The 17,803-nt window shown below is 39.5% G+C and overlaps 1 protein-coding gene across 7 annotated transcripts in view; it reads left to right on the top strand.

Annotated features, from left to right (window-relative positions):
• DIP2C (disco interacting protein 2 homolog C) overlaps positions 1-17,803 on the top strand; it is a 288,455-nt gene that overhangs the window by 200,741 nt on the left and 69,911 nt on the right. For all 7 annotated transcript variants that reach the window (XM_015282142.4, XM_046937850.1, XM_046937849.1 and 4 more), the window contains 8 exons: positions 1,180-1,271; positions 5,346-5,456; positions 13,002-13,125; positions 13,791-13,900; positions 15,224-15,326; positions 15,708-15,772; positions 17,457-17,550; positions 17,668-17,787. In XM_015282142.4, coding sequence (XP_015137628.1) covers positions 1,180-1,271; positions 5,346-5,456; positions 13,002-13,125; positions 13,791-13,900; positions 15,224-15,326; positions 15,708-15,772; positions 17,457-17,550; positions 17,668-17,787 — 819 coding nt within the window. The remainder of the gene's footprint in view (positions 1-1,179; positions 1,272-5,345; positions 5,457-13,001; positions 13,126-13,790; positions 13,901-15,223; positions 15,327-15,707; positions 15,773-17,456; positions 17,551-17,667; positions 17,788-17,803) is intronic.

Here is a 17,803-nt window from a genome sequence, read left to right as displayed (position 1 = left end):
AAAATCTGGCCTTCTCATTGTACAGTACTTTTATATCAGATTGACACTTTAAATAGCATAGTAGTATTGCATTTTGTATCCAGAATGTGGAGGAACTTATAACAACTGCTTGACTTAGTTATAAATGACAATTACTGCTTGTTTGGGAGCCTGAACTGCTGAAGCCCATAGGTAATCTGTTGTCAGAACCTATTCTCGTTTAAGTTATTGTTGGGCATGAATTAAAGATTCGTTACTGTCAGGCTGAATACTGCTTCAGGACAGAGCTGAGGGCCAGCCAAGAACAAGGTCTGCTACGCTAGGTGTTGTTCAAATGGAAGTAACGAGGTCTGTAAACAAAGGCTCTCTGAAAGAGCCTGCATAGCTGGGATATGCTGGTCACTTGAAGGATTAATGAAAGGCACAACGGGGCCAATGACATCTTGATAAGGTCATTTTTTCTTTAGAGAATACTGGGGTGAGGTCTTCACGCGGATAAGCCAAGTGCAGGGATGGAGAGATGAAGTGAAGGAGAAAATGAAAATGAAGAGATGCCTTGGAGCAAGTGAAATGAAAGTGAGGGAAGGAACTTCTAGGAAAGGAAAAAGCCAAGTTAGACTGAAGAAGGACCATAATTAAAAGTGAAACATGGCATACAGGTGTGCTAAGGATCAGAGGGTCCCTGCTGCTTCAGTGTGCCCCTTCAGTTTGTGGGGTGTTTTCTGTTTGTTGGATTTGGTGTTTTTCTTGTTTCTTCTTCTCGGGACTCCTTTCTTTTTACCCTTGGTGGGCTGAAGATGGGGAAGTACCATCCTGATTCCTGAGTCGTACTCATGGAGGCAAGGCCCCTGCATCATGCAGGGCTGAAATGCAGCTTGTCCAGCTTGCTTATAGTCTGTCTCAACTTTGTGGTATTCCAACCACTTCTAGCAGCTGACTTTGGGAGTCCAGATCCAATTGCTGCATATTAAGATAACTACTTTTACCTTGAGGACAACTATTCTTTTTTTTTTTCTTTTTGTCTTGAAGTTCAAGAAAGCATCCAGTACATATTTAAATATGTCCATTAGTTGCAGCAGTGGTATCACACTTAGTTGGAAAATTCATACAAATTCTCCTACCATTTTTTTATTGCTCAGATATTCTTTGCAAAACACATGCAGAATGTTACAATTAATTTTACGCTTTTTATGTTAATAGGCAAACTTTGGACCAGAAGTATGAAGGTTGCTTACAATATACTACATAAATTAGGCACAAAACAAGAACCAATGGTACGACCTGGAGACAGGGTGAGTATCTCAGTGATTCATAATTGCTAATAGTTCAGATGCCATGTCAACAGAGAGAGATTGAGGTATTTGGGGTGCCCAGAGGGAATTAATGCTGGGGGTTGAGGGCAGTTTGCCTTTCACTCGGGAAAGGGCTGATCATTCAGACAGATGTTTTGAATTGTATATTAAATAATTTGAGCTAGTATTCGCTGAATAGTAAGTTGAAGTTGTGGCAACATCAGCAGTAAACGTTCCCATGGAAAGTGATTTTTGGACATAGAGCAGCTGTCAGTTTAGCAGAAGTTTGCATATAGAGCCTGGAGGTGTCGTGTGGGTAAAACTTACTTACTAATGACTTCGTAGTTGTTGAGGTGGTAGAAACAAGAGAAACATCGTGGAGGACAAAGACAAACAAAGGAAGAACGTTTTGGCAGCTGGTTAAATAAATAAATTACACTGACTGGTAATGTGGAGAATATTTCCATTTCTTGTTCCTGACTGATTCAGATGCTGCTCGAGGCTGAATCTAGGTGAATGGATTACATGCACAGAGGGCAAGCAAGGGTTACAGAGCTAGTCTGCTACCTTCATGCTACCCCTTTTCTCTGCCAGAGTGTGTATCCAAATTTCCACCAGTCTCATCCTGTGTTGGCTTTAAGCTGTGGAATAGAGATTCCAGAACAAAGCTGTCAGAAATGCACATTTTAGTAATGACTTTGTAATTTGAGTTTTGAATGTGAAATTAAGGATTCTTCTTCCAAAGTGTGATAGCAGTTCTCAGATTGCTGGTTCACTTGGTTCCCTTGTACTGTATGTGAGAAATGTGTCGATTTACATTATATTTTTCTTACGGCTTCAAAAATGAAAGCGTGCAGTAATACTTCCCAGAAGTAAAAAAAAAAGGATTAATTTAAAAGTGAAACCTGGCAGTCCTCCTTTTGTTTCTTTTGCAAATAAGTCATAAAGCATTTAACTAAAGGATCTCTAGATCCTTGATCTAAGTTCTTCCTATGACAGCGTTCAGCCAGCAAGAATCTCTGAAGAATCTCTTTTACTTGATTTACAAGCACGTGTCCAAGCAACAGCAAAAGAAACAAGTTGTTCAAGTGGAGGCATTACGAGAATCCTCCCAGAAGGCTGTGAAAGGAATCAGCTTCAGAAACAGGCAGTGACAAGTCTATCTCTCTCTGTATTGTCTACCAACTGCCCGTCTTTGTATTAACTTAGTGCAGCAGCCACTGACATCTCCTAGCATTAAGAAGGGGTTTGTAGATAATTCATTCTGAAAGCTGGAAGTTCAGCTAGCGCGGGACACATAATGAACAAATTGCAGTTCTTCTAAAATAAGTCTACCTAGATTATGGTGAAGCAAATGTTTATAGCTGAGCGCTGAAAGCATATGCTTTGTGTGGTAAAAACATCTTGCCTAACATCTCTGTGTAACAGAAACACAATCATTTGAAACGACTTTATGTTGAAGATGAGGTGTTACGGTACTGCTGGTGTTTTAGGCTATTGTTGTGGCTGTTATCCCCCTGTTGTAATAACATAAAAGCTTTCTGACCTCTTTGAAGGTGACTTTTTATTCTAAATAGTGTATTTTGTGTGACAGCAGCTAGAGGTACTTTTGAAATACCAAATGAAATACAGGTACATATCTGTATCTTTTCTAAATCAGAGGGTAATTGCTCCTTTATGTTAATATGATATAAAACTCAGAAAGGCCTTTTCCCCTTGAAAAGCATCTTCTATCAACACAATCTCTATGTTTCATGGCTGCTATTACATCACTCCTTAGTTTCTTTGTCAGAGCCAAAAGAGTAAGTGTATGAGCCTGTATTTGATTCTCTAATTCTGATATAATTATAGTACATGAAGAACTGCATTTGCCTTCTACAGAAACTTCAGAGATTCAACCTTGTGTCACCTCAGACAGCTGCCTGGAAATTAAGCTTGCTCTCTAAAATATCTGCCAGATAACCAGATTCTCGACAATGTGCTGTGTATTTTGTTCTCCTTCAGCCTTATCCCTTCTGGCTGTTACACACACTATTTATTTATTTGGTACAGCTCTGTTAGCGATTAATGTCTTTTGAAGAGGAAGTTAGTGCCTTATTCCCACTAGACTTCAGTGAGAGTTTTTCACCTCTGTCAGCTCCTTTGAAAAGATTCTCAGCCACAGATTCACTGTATGTAAACAAAGAGCAAAACAAAACCAACAATCCTCAATGTACCTTTTGGGATCAGTCAACATCTTTCAGATGTTCTCTGGGCTCAGCAAACTCTGCTATCCCCGCAGCGTACCCAGCGAAAACCCTTTCCTTCCATTTCCCTTGTGGATGTTTATGGTTTGTGTTCAGAGAACATATGCATTAACTGCAAAGCCATCTCAAGCAGTTGTATTGTTCATGTCCTAGCATACAGACACGATAGCAGTGTGTTTTCTCTGAAGTTTCTGAAGTTACAATCTTCAGCTTAAAAACAGAGATATTTTTCACCCACTTGGCTGTAGTTTGATTCCTTCTAGTTTGAAGGAATCAGTTTAATTTATGGAAGGCAACTGTTTTGATGCCATAAGAGAATACAGAAAACACTTCTAAACTATAGTAACTGAATCTTGGACAGTATATAAAAACATAGTGTTTTTGCTCCGAGATATTGAAACATGCAATTCCTACAGATGTCAAATCAGTTAAAACTGAAGACTTATTAACAGTTTCAGCAAATTTTAAGGTTCTGTGATAATTCATTCTGATCTCGTGTGCAAACACAAAGGAATTAAGATAGAAATTATGTGCAGTGCCTCTTGCATGCTGCTTCAGGTTCCAGTCCCTGAGGTCATTAATGAATAATTGATGGCAAGGAGAAGTGTGGACTCTGTAGGCTACTAAATCCTTAGCTAGGCCGTGTGCTCACATATCCCCATCCATTCTGTACCTGAAGGATCGAAAGAGATTATAGTATCCATAGAAGTTAGCTGCCCAGTTCTGCACATTTAGGGAAGATGGGCACCAAGTGGGCATGCAGGTGATTTTCTATATATAAATATATTTTATCTAGGATATTAAATATATTTTATCTAGGATAGGTAAGATAGGGTAGGGTAGGGCAGTTCATTTGGAAGGAACATACAAACATCGAGTCCAACTGTGTGACCTCTTCAAGGCCAAAAGTGAAAGCAGTATTACTGAGAGCATTGTCTGAATGCCTGTTGAACACTGACAGGCATGGGGCATCAACTACCTCACTAGGAAGCCTGTTCCAGTGTCTGAGCAACTTCACAGTAAAGAATTTTTTCCTGATGTCCATTCTGACCATCCCCTGGCACAGCTATGTGCATTCACATATATCCTGCCATCAGTCATGATGAGCAGAGACCAGCACCTCCTTCTGCAGATCTCCTCCTCAGGAGTTTGTAGAGAGCCACAAGGTTACCTCTGTGCATCCTTTTCTCCAAACTAGACAAACCAAGTGTCATCAACCTCTCCTCATAGGACATACCTTCCAGCCCTTTTACCAGCTTTATGATATGTTGCCAGCTCTGGATGTGACATTCACTTCTCTAGACATCATTTGGTTGTGTTCACTAATGACACAGAAACTTCTATGCTTGGAAACAGTCCAGTCCTAAAATAAGATTATTGTGTGAGGCAAAGCCTCGGGAGACAAAACGTAATTGTTACTGATTGACATAATGATATAGTAGGTCTGGGTAATCAGAACTGTTTTCAGTAACTTAAAGGAAATACTAAATTAGAATGTAAAATTATTCCATTTGCTTGGTTATTTAATATCTGCAAAGCAATCAGTAAATTGAGAATCAGATGAAAGATATTGTCAATGTAGGAAACAATGCATCACTAAAATATTTAGCTATGACCTAAGTGAAAACATTCACAAAAGGAAAGTGTATCAGAAGAAATTCCTTCTGTTTCCTCATTCATCCTTCATTAGGTCTTTGAATGATTATTACTGAAATGTTTCTGTAATCACCTCTCCAAAAGGAAGCATGGAAACTCCAACCATTGTCAGTTGAAGCCCATAATAAACATTGAATTCAGGAACTCTTTAACACATGTCTCTTTGTTTCAGGTAACACTTGTATTCCCTAACAATGATCCTGCTGCTTTCATGGTAGCATTTTATGGCTGCCTGCTTGCGGAAGTTGTCCCTGTCCCTATTGAAGTGCCACTTACAAGAAAGGTAAGGAACCAAATTTCTTCTCTATATTGCATTTTAAAGCTTGCCAGAATGAATCATGACCGAGCCTAAGTTTTGAGTGTATTTTCGTGGTTAACTAGCCCTGAATGTACAGCTACAACGATAGTGTTGTGTGGTGAGTTGTATATAGTTCCTTCTTTTTTGTGATGGCAAATCTCAAGATGTGCCTGCAGCTTCAGCAAATGCAGGAGGGCTGCCTGGGAAAGGAGAAGAAAATTTTGCAAGAGAACAGCTCTGCCAGCCTTACATGGAATAATCTTTGCAGCCTCTCTAAGCATGCTGATGTTGGCTACTGACAAAGAATCACTGGCAGCAACTGCTGATTTTCCACCTGTCCCTGCAACCAAAGCTGTGTTATAATGCCACCAGCTCTGTGTATGCAATTTCAGAGCATTTAGGGAAACGCCTTCTCCTGTGTCTGTATCTGCATTTGTATCCTCAAGCTTCTGTCACCACTGTCATCTCTGCCAAGGGTCGCCTTTGAGCACAATGAGTTTGGGAATTCTCGTCACAGAGCCAATTCATAACCAAAACTGACCACAGCAAAAAAGCTTCTCAGATGCAGCATTGGTCCAGATTCCACTGTTAGTGCTTTTGAAGGTGTTAGCAGTCAAGTAGGGCTGTTTCAGATTGAAGATATGCTTGGGGGCAGTGAGGGGAGGGGGCTCAGTGGTGTAGGTGAGCCACAGCTGGGAAGCTTACGCTGATGCTGATGAATATGCATTTTTTCTGAGGATGCATACATTTGAAACTATAAATATAGCAAAATATATTTATCTATTTATTCCAAGCCTTTTTTGTCATGTCCTCTTAAGTTTAGCATGGCTGGAAGCAAAGTTTGTTCTAAGGTTCTCCTAAATATCCCTTATGTAATGCCTTTGTTCTTAGTTAGCACTAATAATGCCTAACTTTAATAGTTTGGTCTGGAATTGTCCATGCAAAATGTGTTCTTTAATCCACTTTGAGGTATAAGCTAATGCTAGTTAATTTGTAAAATGTTATAGGTCCACTCTGAGGAGTGGACTTGACTGTGGAATGATCTTAGCAGAAACATGCTGCATTTGCATCATGCTATCACCATGCTTTCACATTTGAGTGCATCACTTTAAGGTAATTTGAAGTATTAACATAAAGTGAGCATTATTTCTATAACGACCAGAGATTTTACATGCATCAACAAAATAAGGCAAGTAGACTGCATACATTGGAAGGTCATATAGAACATTCACAAAGGAAGCTCTACTTTCATTCCACAAAAAAGAAGCAATGTGTCTTTTAGGGATAGAGACATCTAGTATGTCTTTCCTTGTTACTTATTTTCCTAAGTATAATCGCATTTTAAAAGACATGGATAGATGTAAAATGTATTTATTTTAGAACATCTGATACCATATCCATCCAGTAAGCTATAAAATCCAGCTGTCCAAGCAACCTGATCTAGCTGTGCATGCCCCTGTGCATTGCAGGGAAGTTGGACTAGATGACCTTTAAAGATCCCTTCCAACTCCGAGGATTCAATGATTCCACAATGAAATACCCTATGTCGAATTAATAACTTACCCTAATTTGGCTTAACCCCGTGTTTTTCTTTTAATATGTGCATATGTATATGTATAAAAATAGGCACTTTCACGTGTAGATACATATATATTTATATAAGGCAATAACTACAGACTCGGTCTGTTTAACTATTGCCAGGATCATTCCATAATGTTTAAATATTGCATCGATAAAACAATAACAAAGATGTCAGCAGTATAATTAAAAAGCAACATGATATATCATCTATAAATAAAACTATGCAATCTCACAGCATATACTATTACAAATATTCCTGCATTTGTTTATATGGAGCAGGAACTGGAGTGGAAGCAATGAGATGAAAATCATGTTCTGAGTAGTCCCAGAAGGAATACCTCTGCTTGGTCAAATGGCAGCAGATTGCTTCTGGCATCCGTGGGAAGATGTCATTTGTGTCATCACACGATGGCCTAGGCTGTTCTTTTATAACTTACCATCATTTGTTCTCTTTTCTTCACACTTCAGTAAGTTCTGGCAGTGTACATTTTTTGGTTTGTGTTTTGGAAAACAAATGCAAACCAACAAGTAGACCAATAATTATATTATAGACTATACAGCCAATACCAATACCAATAATTATATTATAGGCTAATACAGACTTACAAAGTAGCAAGTCGATGTAGATGAGCTATTTCAGGGAGTTATATTATGAACTCATCTTTAATATTAAGAACGTGAGTTTATAGCTTTAATAGCTATAGTAGTAGCTTTAATAATGTTCTGCATTTTCATAAGGAAGAGTTTTTCACAGCTCTTTGCAAATGATGCTCGACAATTCAAAATTGAGCAATAATATTTGCAGCCAGGTAGCATTTTTGGCTTATGTATTACTTTGCAGGCATCTATGCACATATGAAAGTAAAGCCTGCAGCCCAGATATTTTGTGTGTATTCCCTATGCATCATGAGTGTAATTTCTTTTAGCTTTTGACAGTTTATTTTCAGGTTCATTACTAGCTGAGGGTCCATCTCATGCTCTTTCCTTCTGTATCACATCTTTGTGCTGACCTAGAAATAGTTCTCTGCTTCCCCAGAGAACTTCAGGAAATGTGTCTGACATGGCAGCTGGGATGGATTGCCTGGATTCCCAGCCACCACGTCTTCAGTTTTGTTTATTCTCAGAACACTTCCTGGTCTTTTGCAGGGATCCAAGGGTTGGAGTTCGTGTCAGCATGGTTTGGGCTCTTTGCAATCAGGAAATCAGATCTAAAATTAAAAACTGCAATCCCAGGCTTTTTTTTTTTTTTTTACATGAAGACTTACTCTTTATTCTAGATGTATTCAGGCATTCGACAGTCATTGTAGCAATGGAATAAACATCGCGTTTTATTTTTTAATTTAATTCTGTCATATTTATTTAAAAATACGTTTCTTATTTCTTTTTCTTCAGATTTTGCAGGATATATTTTTTTCCATTTGATGGGCACCATGAAAGTTGTTATTCTGCTACTCTGATACAGCCAGGGGAGTTAATCTGTTTTAATCTTAAAGTAACATTTTTGCTCTCCAAGCACATTCGTAATCATGCTCAGTCATACGCTATGAATATATGAATGGTGTTCCCACAAAGATCCTTATGGCCTTCTTGTTGTAGGTGGTGAAGATTTGTAGCGGGTGATGACATGAAAGCATATAAAAATCTATTTCTCAGTCACTGTTCAATAGCCTGTTAGGCTTGACGCTAATCGTGCTTCTCCAGATGCTGGCTGACAACACGATTTTAAAGTACACTTGCTTATTGTCATAGCAAATTTGGTGATGCCCACTCCAGGACAGTTCTTTTTTTAAAAAAAAACAAAAACAAATGGATGTTTTTTGAAGAGTAAAAATGGTATTTCAGGAGCTCTTTATAGTAATCCTGAAAACTTCAATTATTAAAGCTTTAACAGCAGCCAGAGGGTGATATCTTTTTAGAGAGGGTGAAGTTGCCCCACTCTTTCATTTGACAGCAGGATTTTATTCCAATGGAAATATGCCTTAATGACTTTCCTAGTATTCAGACATCTTCCGGACTTGAGATATAATGTGTTTCTTCTCTGCTTTAGTTTTTTGCGCTGTGTCTGATATACTGCTATGTATACAATTCTGTATGCAATGTCTTTTGACAATGCACCTTCCTCCACTGGATGTAAAACATGCATCAATTGTTATATTTTTCCTTTTGGTGGCACAGCCTTCCAGCCCCAGCTCCAGCCCCAGCCAAACCCTGGTGAACTCTGCTGGAACTGGATCAGCACTGTGCCCACCCCCAGCTCCCCATGCCCTTCAGCACTCAGGCACTGGGCACAGGCCCTTGCTCAGCTGGCCGCCGCAAATCTGTGGTCCCTTAGAGTCTATATGCTACCAAGTTTATCGGTAGCATATAAAAATTGCTACCAATTGCTCTAGGAAATTGTAATTTCCTAGAGAAAAACAACATCTAACATTTTTGGAGGAAGTCTTTCACTCAGAGGTTGGTGACACACTGGAACAGGTTGCCCAAGGAGGCTGTGGATGCCCCATCCCTGGAGGCATTCAAGGCCAGGCTGGAAGTGGCTCTGGGCAGCCTGGTCTGGTGGTTGGTGACCCTGCACATAGCAGGGGGGTTGAAACTCAATGATCATTGTGCTCCTTTTCAACCCAGGCCATTCTATGATTCCCTGCCAGAAATAACTGTTGTCCTGCTTTTATTAAGACTTTTGGACATAAAGGCCACTCGTAGTTGAATATTTCACATGCAAATCATAGCCAGATAGCAAAGTGCTCTCTCCGATGAGACAGCTGTTTTCTTCCTCTTAAAGCCAGCTGTGAAAATTGCATCTGCTTTGTGTTTAATGTTTTATTAACGTCTTTGATGGTTGTATGTTTTAAATGGAGGGTTTCCTCGATTCGTTTTCACTTTTGTTTCTGAAGTGCTGGTGCACCAGAAGGATGCCCTGTTTGTTCTTTGCCAACAAATGCTTGTCAGAGTAAAGGCAAATGGAGTTCAAATAAGCATTGTAATAAAACACAAGATTAGTTCAGTTTGCAGTGCGTTGCCTCATTTTGAAACCAGTCTGGAACATGAAGTGGACAGGAGTAACTTTTGTCAGCCCAGCCTTTGCATTGGCTGTCTCTTCCTTCCTTCCTTCCGTATTAGATAAGGACGTGTGCTCTCACTTGCAGAGTGGAACATAATTGTTTTCCTTCACACAAATCCTCTCACAAAGCGTTTCAGAAATGACATTAACTGCATACTGAAATGCAGCCACACGTGGGATTTTTTTTATCCTGACAATGAATTATCGCTCTCTGCAACAGCAAGAAGACAATTTGCCTCCAGGTAGTGGTGAAAACCTTCAGGGAACCTTTAATAGAAGTCTTTAGAGAACTTTGAATGGCTGCCTACAGCAGAGAGGGATTCCAGCTTGCTTCATCTAAAGGCTTGATCTCCGTAGGTGTGTGCAGACATCGTCTAAAGCTGTGCAGACCTCATTTTTCGTACTTCAGCAAGTGCTATGCTGTCTAGAAATGTAAAATGGTAGCTCTGAAGTCAGCATTTGGTCTCAGAGCTCATGCTGTAATACTTCAGCTGTATCTTCTTCCTTCCACCTGCACTACTTGCTCTTTCAAGCTGTGAGCTGTGGAGGCAACTCTCTCCCTGTCTGTGCAGGTTGGACTGTGCTGGTTCAGTGGTTTCATCTGGGCACTGCTGGATCTCTGAGGCTTTTCACCCCTGAAAAATTCAGCAAAATAAAGTGTTTCTGGCAAGTGAGAATTCACCAAAGTAGCAGATTAGCATTAACTACCAAAATAGCAAATAATGTTGCTGAGAAAATTATACGTCCTGAAAATGCATTCCATTTATGGCAGGAGCTTGCTTTTATTTATGGGAGGAGGAGGGATTTTTTTTTTTCCATCAGTAGATGATTTGATTTCTTTTGTTTACCTACGAGGCACTTTTTGGCACTGCGGATGTTTGTTGTACGTTCCTAAGAAGGGACGCCGATGGCTGGTCCCTGAAACGGGCAGGAATCAATGCTCCTGAAGTCTGAAGTCTTTTCCTTTGCCCACGTGGAATCTTTGACTGCTTCACACAAATAACTCGATTTTCAGCTCCACTCTCACTACAAGAAGGATATTGAGTTTCTCGAGCACGTGCAGAAAAGAGTCTTCTCCAACCTAGATGATTCTGGTTCTATATGCATATTTTGAGGTGCTTCAGAAAGCAAATATGATTTTATTTTTCCTCTGATCTGGATACCTCATTTTAGATTCATGTATTTGACTACAAAAATCTGCATTAAAAATTAGTCAGATATACTTTGGGGCTTTATTATGCAGCCTTGCTTTGAATAAATCAATATATTAAGGCAACTATTCTGTATTTCTGGTCGCTCCCATAGTTAGGTGTGCTTTGTTGTTGATTTGAAAGATATTTTAATTTCAACTTGTAAGGATCTGCAGGCTGTTTTCTCTAGAATTATTCTGTGAAGAAAGGGTTAATTCTTCTGTGCACATCTACTTCTATGGCTTTGCCCTGCTGAAGAGCCTAATGGATAGATGTAAAGTTCATGAAAGAATCATGACAGGACACTATGTGTAATGCTGACATACTGCTGTGGAAGCACAGCAGCTCTTAAGGAACAACTATGGCCTGGACTTGAAAATCGTTACATGACTTTTTAGCCTCCATGCCCATATCCTCTTGATGACAGTAAAACGTAATGTGCTTTCTCTAATGGGCACTTGACTATCTGAAGTGCTCCTGAAACATGTGTACAACTACTCAATGAAATGTTTATTGACGAATCAGATTAGATCAACAAACAGTGATACTGTCACCACTGTGCATCTGCCATATCATCTCTAAAGCTAAAAGCATTCCCCAGGAGGAAGTATCTATAGCCTGTATTATTTCCTAGAATCATCATGGAATCACAGAATTGCAGAACGGTTGAGGCTAGAAGGGACCTCACTGCATGTCATCTTGTCTAACCCCACTGCTTAAGCAGGGACACTGGGGCAACCTATTCCAGTGCTTGATGAGTCTCACAGTCCAAAGGCGTTCCTTTCTATTCAGATGGAACCTCCCATGTTTCAGTTTGTCCCATTGCCTCTTGTCCTGTCAGTGAGCACTACTGAAAAAAGCCTGGCTCTATCTTCTTAGCTCCCTCCCTTTAGATATTTGTATGCATTGATGACATTTCCCCTGAATCTTTTCTTCTCCAGGCTATACAGTCCCAGTTCTCCCAGGCTTTCCACACAGGAGAAATGCTCCACTCCCTTCATCATCTTTGTGGCCCTTCATTGGACTCTCTAAAGTTTGTTTACGTGTCTCTTGTACTGGTGGGCCCAGGACCTGACACAGTACACTAGGTGGGGCCTCATCAGTGCTGAGTAGATGGGAGGGATCACCTTGCTTGACCTACTGGCAGCTTTGCCTAATGCAGCTGAGTATACCGTTGGCCTTCTTTGTCACAAGAGCATATTACTGACTCATGTCCTACCTGTTGTCCACCAGGATCCCCAGATCCTTTTCTACAAATCTTCTTTCCACCTGGATGGCCTCCAGCACATCCTGGTGCCTTGTTCCTCCCCAGGAGCCAGACTTTGCATTTCTTGTTGAATCTCATGAGGTTTCTACCTCCCTTGTCTCCAGCCTGCCCAGGTCCCCCTGGGTAACAGCACAGCCCTTGGGTGTATCAGCCACTCCTCCCAGGCACTCCTCATTTCTGAGGAGTTCAGAGAGCAGACACCATGTGATGCCTTCAACATATTGTATGATTTATATTGTTACAGATGAGCAAATATCTAGGTTGTGGAATGCCTTTGTCAATTTACAGATTGGCTTTTCTAATCATTTAAATTGCTTCAAGGAAAGAGACTGTTTTTCTCTCAAGATAATGTGCCAAAGGACAAAAATGTTTCCAGCCTGCAGTCACTTCTGATCAGTTTTGTGTGTTGTTTTCATTTTGACTTCTATCAGGATGCAGGAAGTCAACAGATAGGCTTTTTGCTTGGAAGCTGTGGAGTCACTGTGGCCTTGACAAGTGACGCATGCCATAAAGGACTGCCTAAAAGCCCCACAGGGGAGATACCACAGTTTAAAGGTAAGCTATCTCTTGTTTACAGTGGATGTCACACTTACAATTTACTACAATAGTCATTGTATTTGTTTACTTGGAGTGGGTGAGATTAAATGCTAAATTCAGCTTGCCTGTAGTTAGGACCCATAACACATCACATGCCACAGGACCAGCCACAACTGTTAGGATGCTGTTGCCCAGCTGTGTGTTATTGGGCCACTGTTAAACATTGCTGCTCCCTGCTTCGAGCTGCCAAAGGGTGCAATCTGCTTCATGGCCAGCTCAGCTGGGCTACCAAAACCATTGTCAGTCCCAAGCTACACTCAGGCAACAGATTTTGTGCTATAGTAGATGAGAAGCCTTCAGACAATTCAGTCCAATAACTAAGAGGTAGGGACAGTAACCTCTGATAAGAGCACGGTAATAAACTATTTGGGTCAGTAACAGCTTAAACTGCCTGGCTGTTTCTTCAGGGTTTGTCTGAGCACTCCTCAGCACTTGGTAGATGTGCTAAGAAAGCCGTTTTGAAAAATCTTTTTTCTCATGCTACACTGAGGTTTAAAAGCAGAACTGTTTAGATAATGGCGACGTGGATATCTAGGAAAAAACTTTGGCAGAGAAGAATTTTGTTGTGTCTTGTCCTGCAGAAGCTCAACAATAGCTGACTTTTCTTTGTGACTATGTCTCAGGCTGGCCGAAGCTGCTGTGGTTTGTCACAGAGTCTAAACATCTCTCCAAGCCTCCTCGTGACTGGTTCCCACATATCAAGGATGCAAACAATGACACAGCTTACATCGAGGTGAGTTAATGAAGACTCGTCTTCTCTTTGAATCATTGCATACGGCACTTCTGGATTAGGTAAACATAATTATTCATTTGCTAGTCACAGAAGCGAAGAACATCCTGTTTTAGTCTGTTAGTAAGTAATATTTTCTAATAAATTACACTGTAGATTGATTTCAGAAAAGTTAATGAAATGTTAAATTGTATTTCAGGAGTTTCTAACATTGATGTTTTATGTCATCTACGCAACTGTCACAACATTACATTCAATTTGCCTTGACCAGGCTAGGTCTCGTTCACAATGTGTACTTGCCCATCAGCACTGAGATGTATAGACAGCAAGTTTCACAAGGAAGCTTCAGTTCTCATATCTCAGCCTTCAGACCCTTTGAAAAAGAAGGAACTTCTTGTTCAAAAGCTTGTCTGTGACATACTGCTTTGTGAGTCACACTCTCCCCATAAGACCAGCATCAAGAAGGGAAAATTAGCAATGCTGTTAGGCTTAATTTTTCTCTTTTATTATTTTTCGATTCTTTTCTTCCACTTCTGTGTAAATTTGGATGTTTTGAATTCAGTGATGTTAGTGCTGAATTTAAATGACTATTCAAAGGGATAAGTCCAAGGGAATGGAGCAGAGATATTTCCTGTCTTTGCACAGTCAGAACACTGGGTTCAAGGAACAGAAAAAACTCCATTTTCAATCTTGTTGATTATCTTTGTCATGGAGAAAGTGAAATGTTTAATTTATTTTAATTTGGACTGATAGTTTTCAAACTCCTGCATAAAGTTGCAAAAATTACCATGATCATCAGCAGTCTTCTCCTACCTCTTTTCAATGCTGCTTTCTTATGATTCTCATACTCTTGCAGTCAAACAGCTTGTGTCTTTCAGAATATATATAGATAGATTATTATAGAATCCAGCAGTGATTCTGTGATCAGCTCTTATTCTATGCCACATGTGCCACAGAGGGGAGTTCAGGTTTATTAGCTGGCCTATAAAATCTAACATGTTAACACTGAGCAGACTGAACTAGGTTATTCTCTGCCAAATTTAGCCAGTCCTTTAGCCATTAACATGGTCAGAATTCTTATAATCGTTTTTCCACAATGCCTGGATTCAAACAACAGATGGATTTCTAATATTGAGCCTGGGAAGCTTCAGTCAAGAAGAGAGATCCTGTCTGAAAATATCGTCCCAACCTTCTCAGTACTGCTGCCTTAAAATAGAATCATTAAATATGCCCAGTATTCACCTACATAAGAAACACTTTCAACTATTAAATAATGGAAGTGGGGCACCTATTACACATTGACTTTCTCTGCTTGATTCCTTTTAGTACAAAACATGTAAAGATGGAAGTGTGCTCGGTGTGACTGTAACGAGGATTGCGCTGCTGACGCACTGCCAAGCCCTGACCCAGGCATGTGGATATACAGAAGGTATGGAGTACACTTACCTGGTTTTATGAAAGTATGAGTTGTAATTTGTGTGATTTGTCATTTGTGCCCTGTCTAATACGTAGATCTGTGTTAAATACATAGATCTGTGTTAAAAGCTTGTAGATTTTTTAAAAAATGCTTTTTTTCCCTGTTGATTTCAGAAAATGTACTTTTAAAATATCTTTATGAGAGGTACAAAGAAAAGACAAATAACGCCCTAGCCAAGACAAATCCTACAGTGGAGGCTCACTGTGAATGTTAAGCTTTGAGGTCATCAGTCATGTTATACTGAAGCGCACTCTATTTCCTTCCTTTGAGTGTGTTTGATTTGAGTCAATGCCATTTTCTAAAATATCAACTCTTTTTGTTTTCGTTGGACAGCTGAAACAATTGTGAATGTATTAGATTTCAAGAAGGATGTTGGTTTATGGCATGGGATTCTTACAGTAAGTATGTTTTTTTTTATTTCCTGTGAATATTTGAAAATAAACTAACCTCATATGCCTATTACTATCACAAACTGGGATGTCCTACAGTTTCCTCTAATACAACTTTTTCTGCTTTGAAAGCAAAAAATATATGACTTAAACCCACAATCCTCTGCTAGTGAACATATCCATAATGAGCACAGTAAAGATGCCAGAATGTTTTTACGATCATATCAAGTACTCTGGCCCCTTTCTTACCATCTCATTCTGATCTCATTTGTGAATGTTTTTGAGATCAGACTTAAAAGCAGAAACAAGTGAAGCGTGTTAGTGCTTACCTCTGTAAGAATGTGGTCTAGTGGCATAGCTGTATTGCCACTAACTTGTCTATCCAAACTCCCACAAATAGGTGTTTCTGCAAACATTAAAGCATTTCTCCTTCTTTAAGCTGCATACATTTTCTTGTTGCTGTTTGAATCTCTTCCTCGATGCATGTTGGAGCCAATACCCATATTTTTATGTATAACAGAATGCTGTTTGCTGATCACATTAAGAAGAGCTGACAAGTTTTGAAGGGTCACTGTTTAGGAGTGCCACGATGAACAGGTCATACATGCTATGATTCCCAGAGAGCTGATTTACTTTTCTCATTCAATGTTATATTGCTCCTAATATCAAAGGGCAGTAATAACACTTGTAAAGCTGGAACAGCCTATTAGGCTTAGTGTCCATACACATCTCACAGTAAAAAAAAACAATTTATATCGTTGTTGAAAGCAAACATGTAAAAAGCCTTTTCCATGCCTTCCTTTGCTATTTATCTTGCCATGAACTTCTTGTTCATAGTGTTCAGATGACCAACCCAGTGGGACACTTAACCTGTGTCAGGAGCAACTTTCTTAAACCTAGATTTTCCAAAGGAAATAGTTTATTTAACTCAATCTGTAGTAAGGAGAGATATGTTGCCCTCCAAAGATGTTTCTAAATGCTAACAAAAGCAGTGCAGCACCTCATTTGCAAGCTGTTTGAAAGCAACCCATGAGAAATTACTAAAGCAATCGACTGCTTCAGCCTAGGAGATCTTTGCTGCCATTGGCTTCTTTTTTCTATGCATTCTTCAGCTTCTCATAACCTTGTTGAAAACACTGGAAATGACCTACCTGGAGCAGAAGGCATCTTTTTTTATATATTAAAATAACTTGGTCCCCGCTTAATCCGTCAGTCCACTTTCTTGGTCTACTCTATTTCAAATAATTTTTGTCCCATCAGCAAGTCTTTGTGGAGATGGATTTCTTTAGAAGGATATGTTGGGAGAAGTCATTATGTATACCAAGCGATAGCAGGCTCAGGGATAATAGTAACCTACACAGCCATCAGGCAACCATTGTTCATGCAATAGGTGTACATATTTTTTAATGCTTACTGTTACTTTTGTATTTGAAGTGAATTGCTTAGGAAGAAAACCTAAGTTCTGCTTCAAAATTATGATCTGATTAGTCTAAATCTGCAATCATTAATTAAAACATTCAAGTATGGTGATTCCATTTCATCTTAATGTAAATACCTAAATAGGAAAAGGCAAATGCCAGCACTGAATATAAAAACAAGCACAGAGGAAAAATCGTAGATGCCTCTGTCCATAAAAAGTATAAATAATTGTCATTATTGTTATATAAAACTCATTTATCTCATTTGATTTCAGAGTGTCATGAACATGATGCATGTTATAAGTATTCCATATTCCTTAATGAAAGTGAATCCACTGTCATGGATACAAAAAGTATGTCAATACAAAGGTAAGGAACAAGAATATATGAAAGTACATTTGAAGGTCAAAATCTAAAGAACAAATTGTTTTTACAACTGTAGAGCTTTCACATGGTGCATTAGAAATCTTCCCATTCCTGTTGCAGCAAAAGTTGCCTGTGTAAAATCCAGAGACATGCACTGGGCATTGGTGGCACATCGAGATCAGAGAGACATCAACCTCTCCTCACTGCGAATGCTCATAGTGGCTGATGGTGCCAACCCATGTAAGTGATGCTTCTG

Source organism: Gallus gallus, chromosome 2 (assembly GCF_016699485.2).
Source record: "Gallus gallus isolate bGalGal1 chromosome 2, bGalGal1.mat.broiler.GRCg7b, whole genome shotgun sequence".
Classification (NCBI taxonomy): Eukaryota; Metazoa; Chordata; class Aves; order Galliformes; family Phasianidae; genus Gallus; species Gallus gallus.
This window is presented reverse-complemented; position numbering and strand designations above follow the sequence as displayed.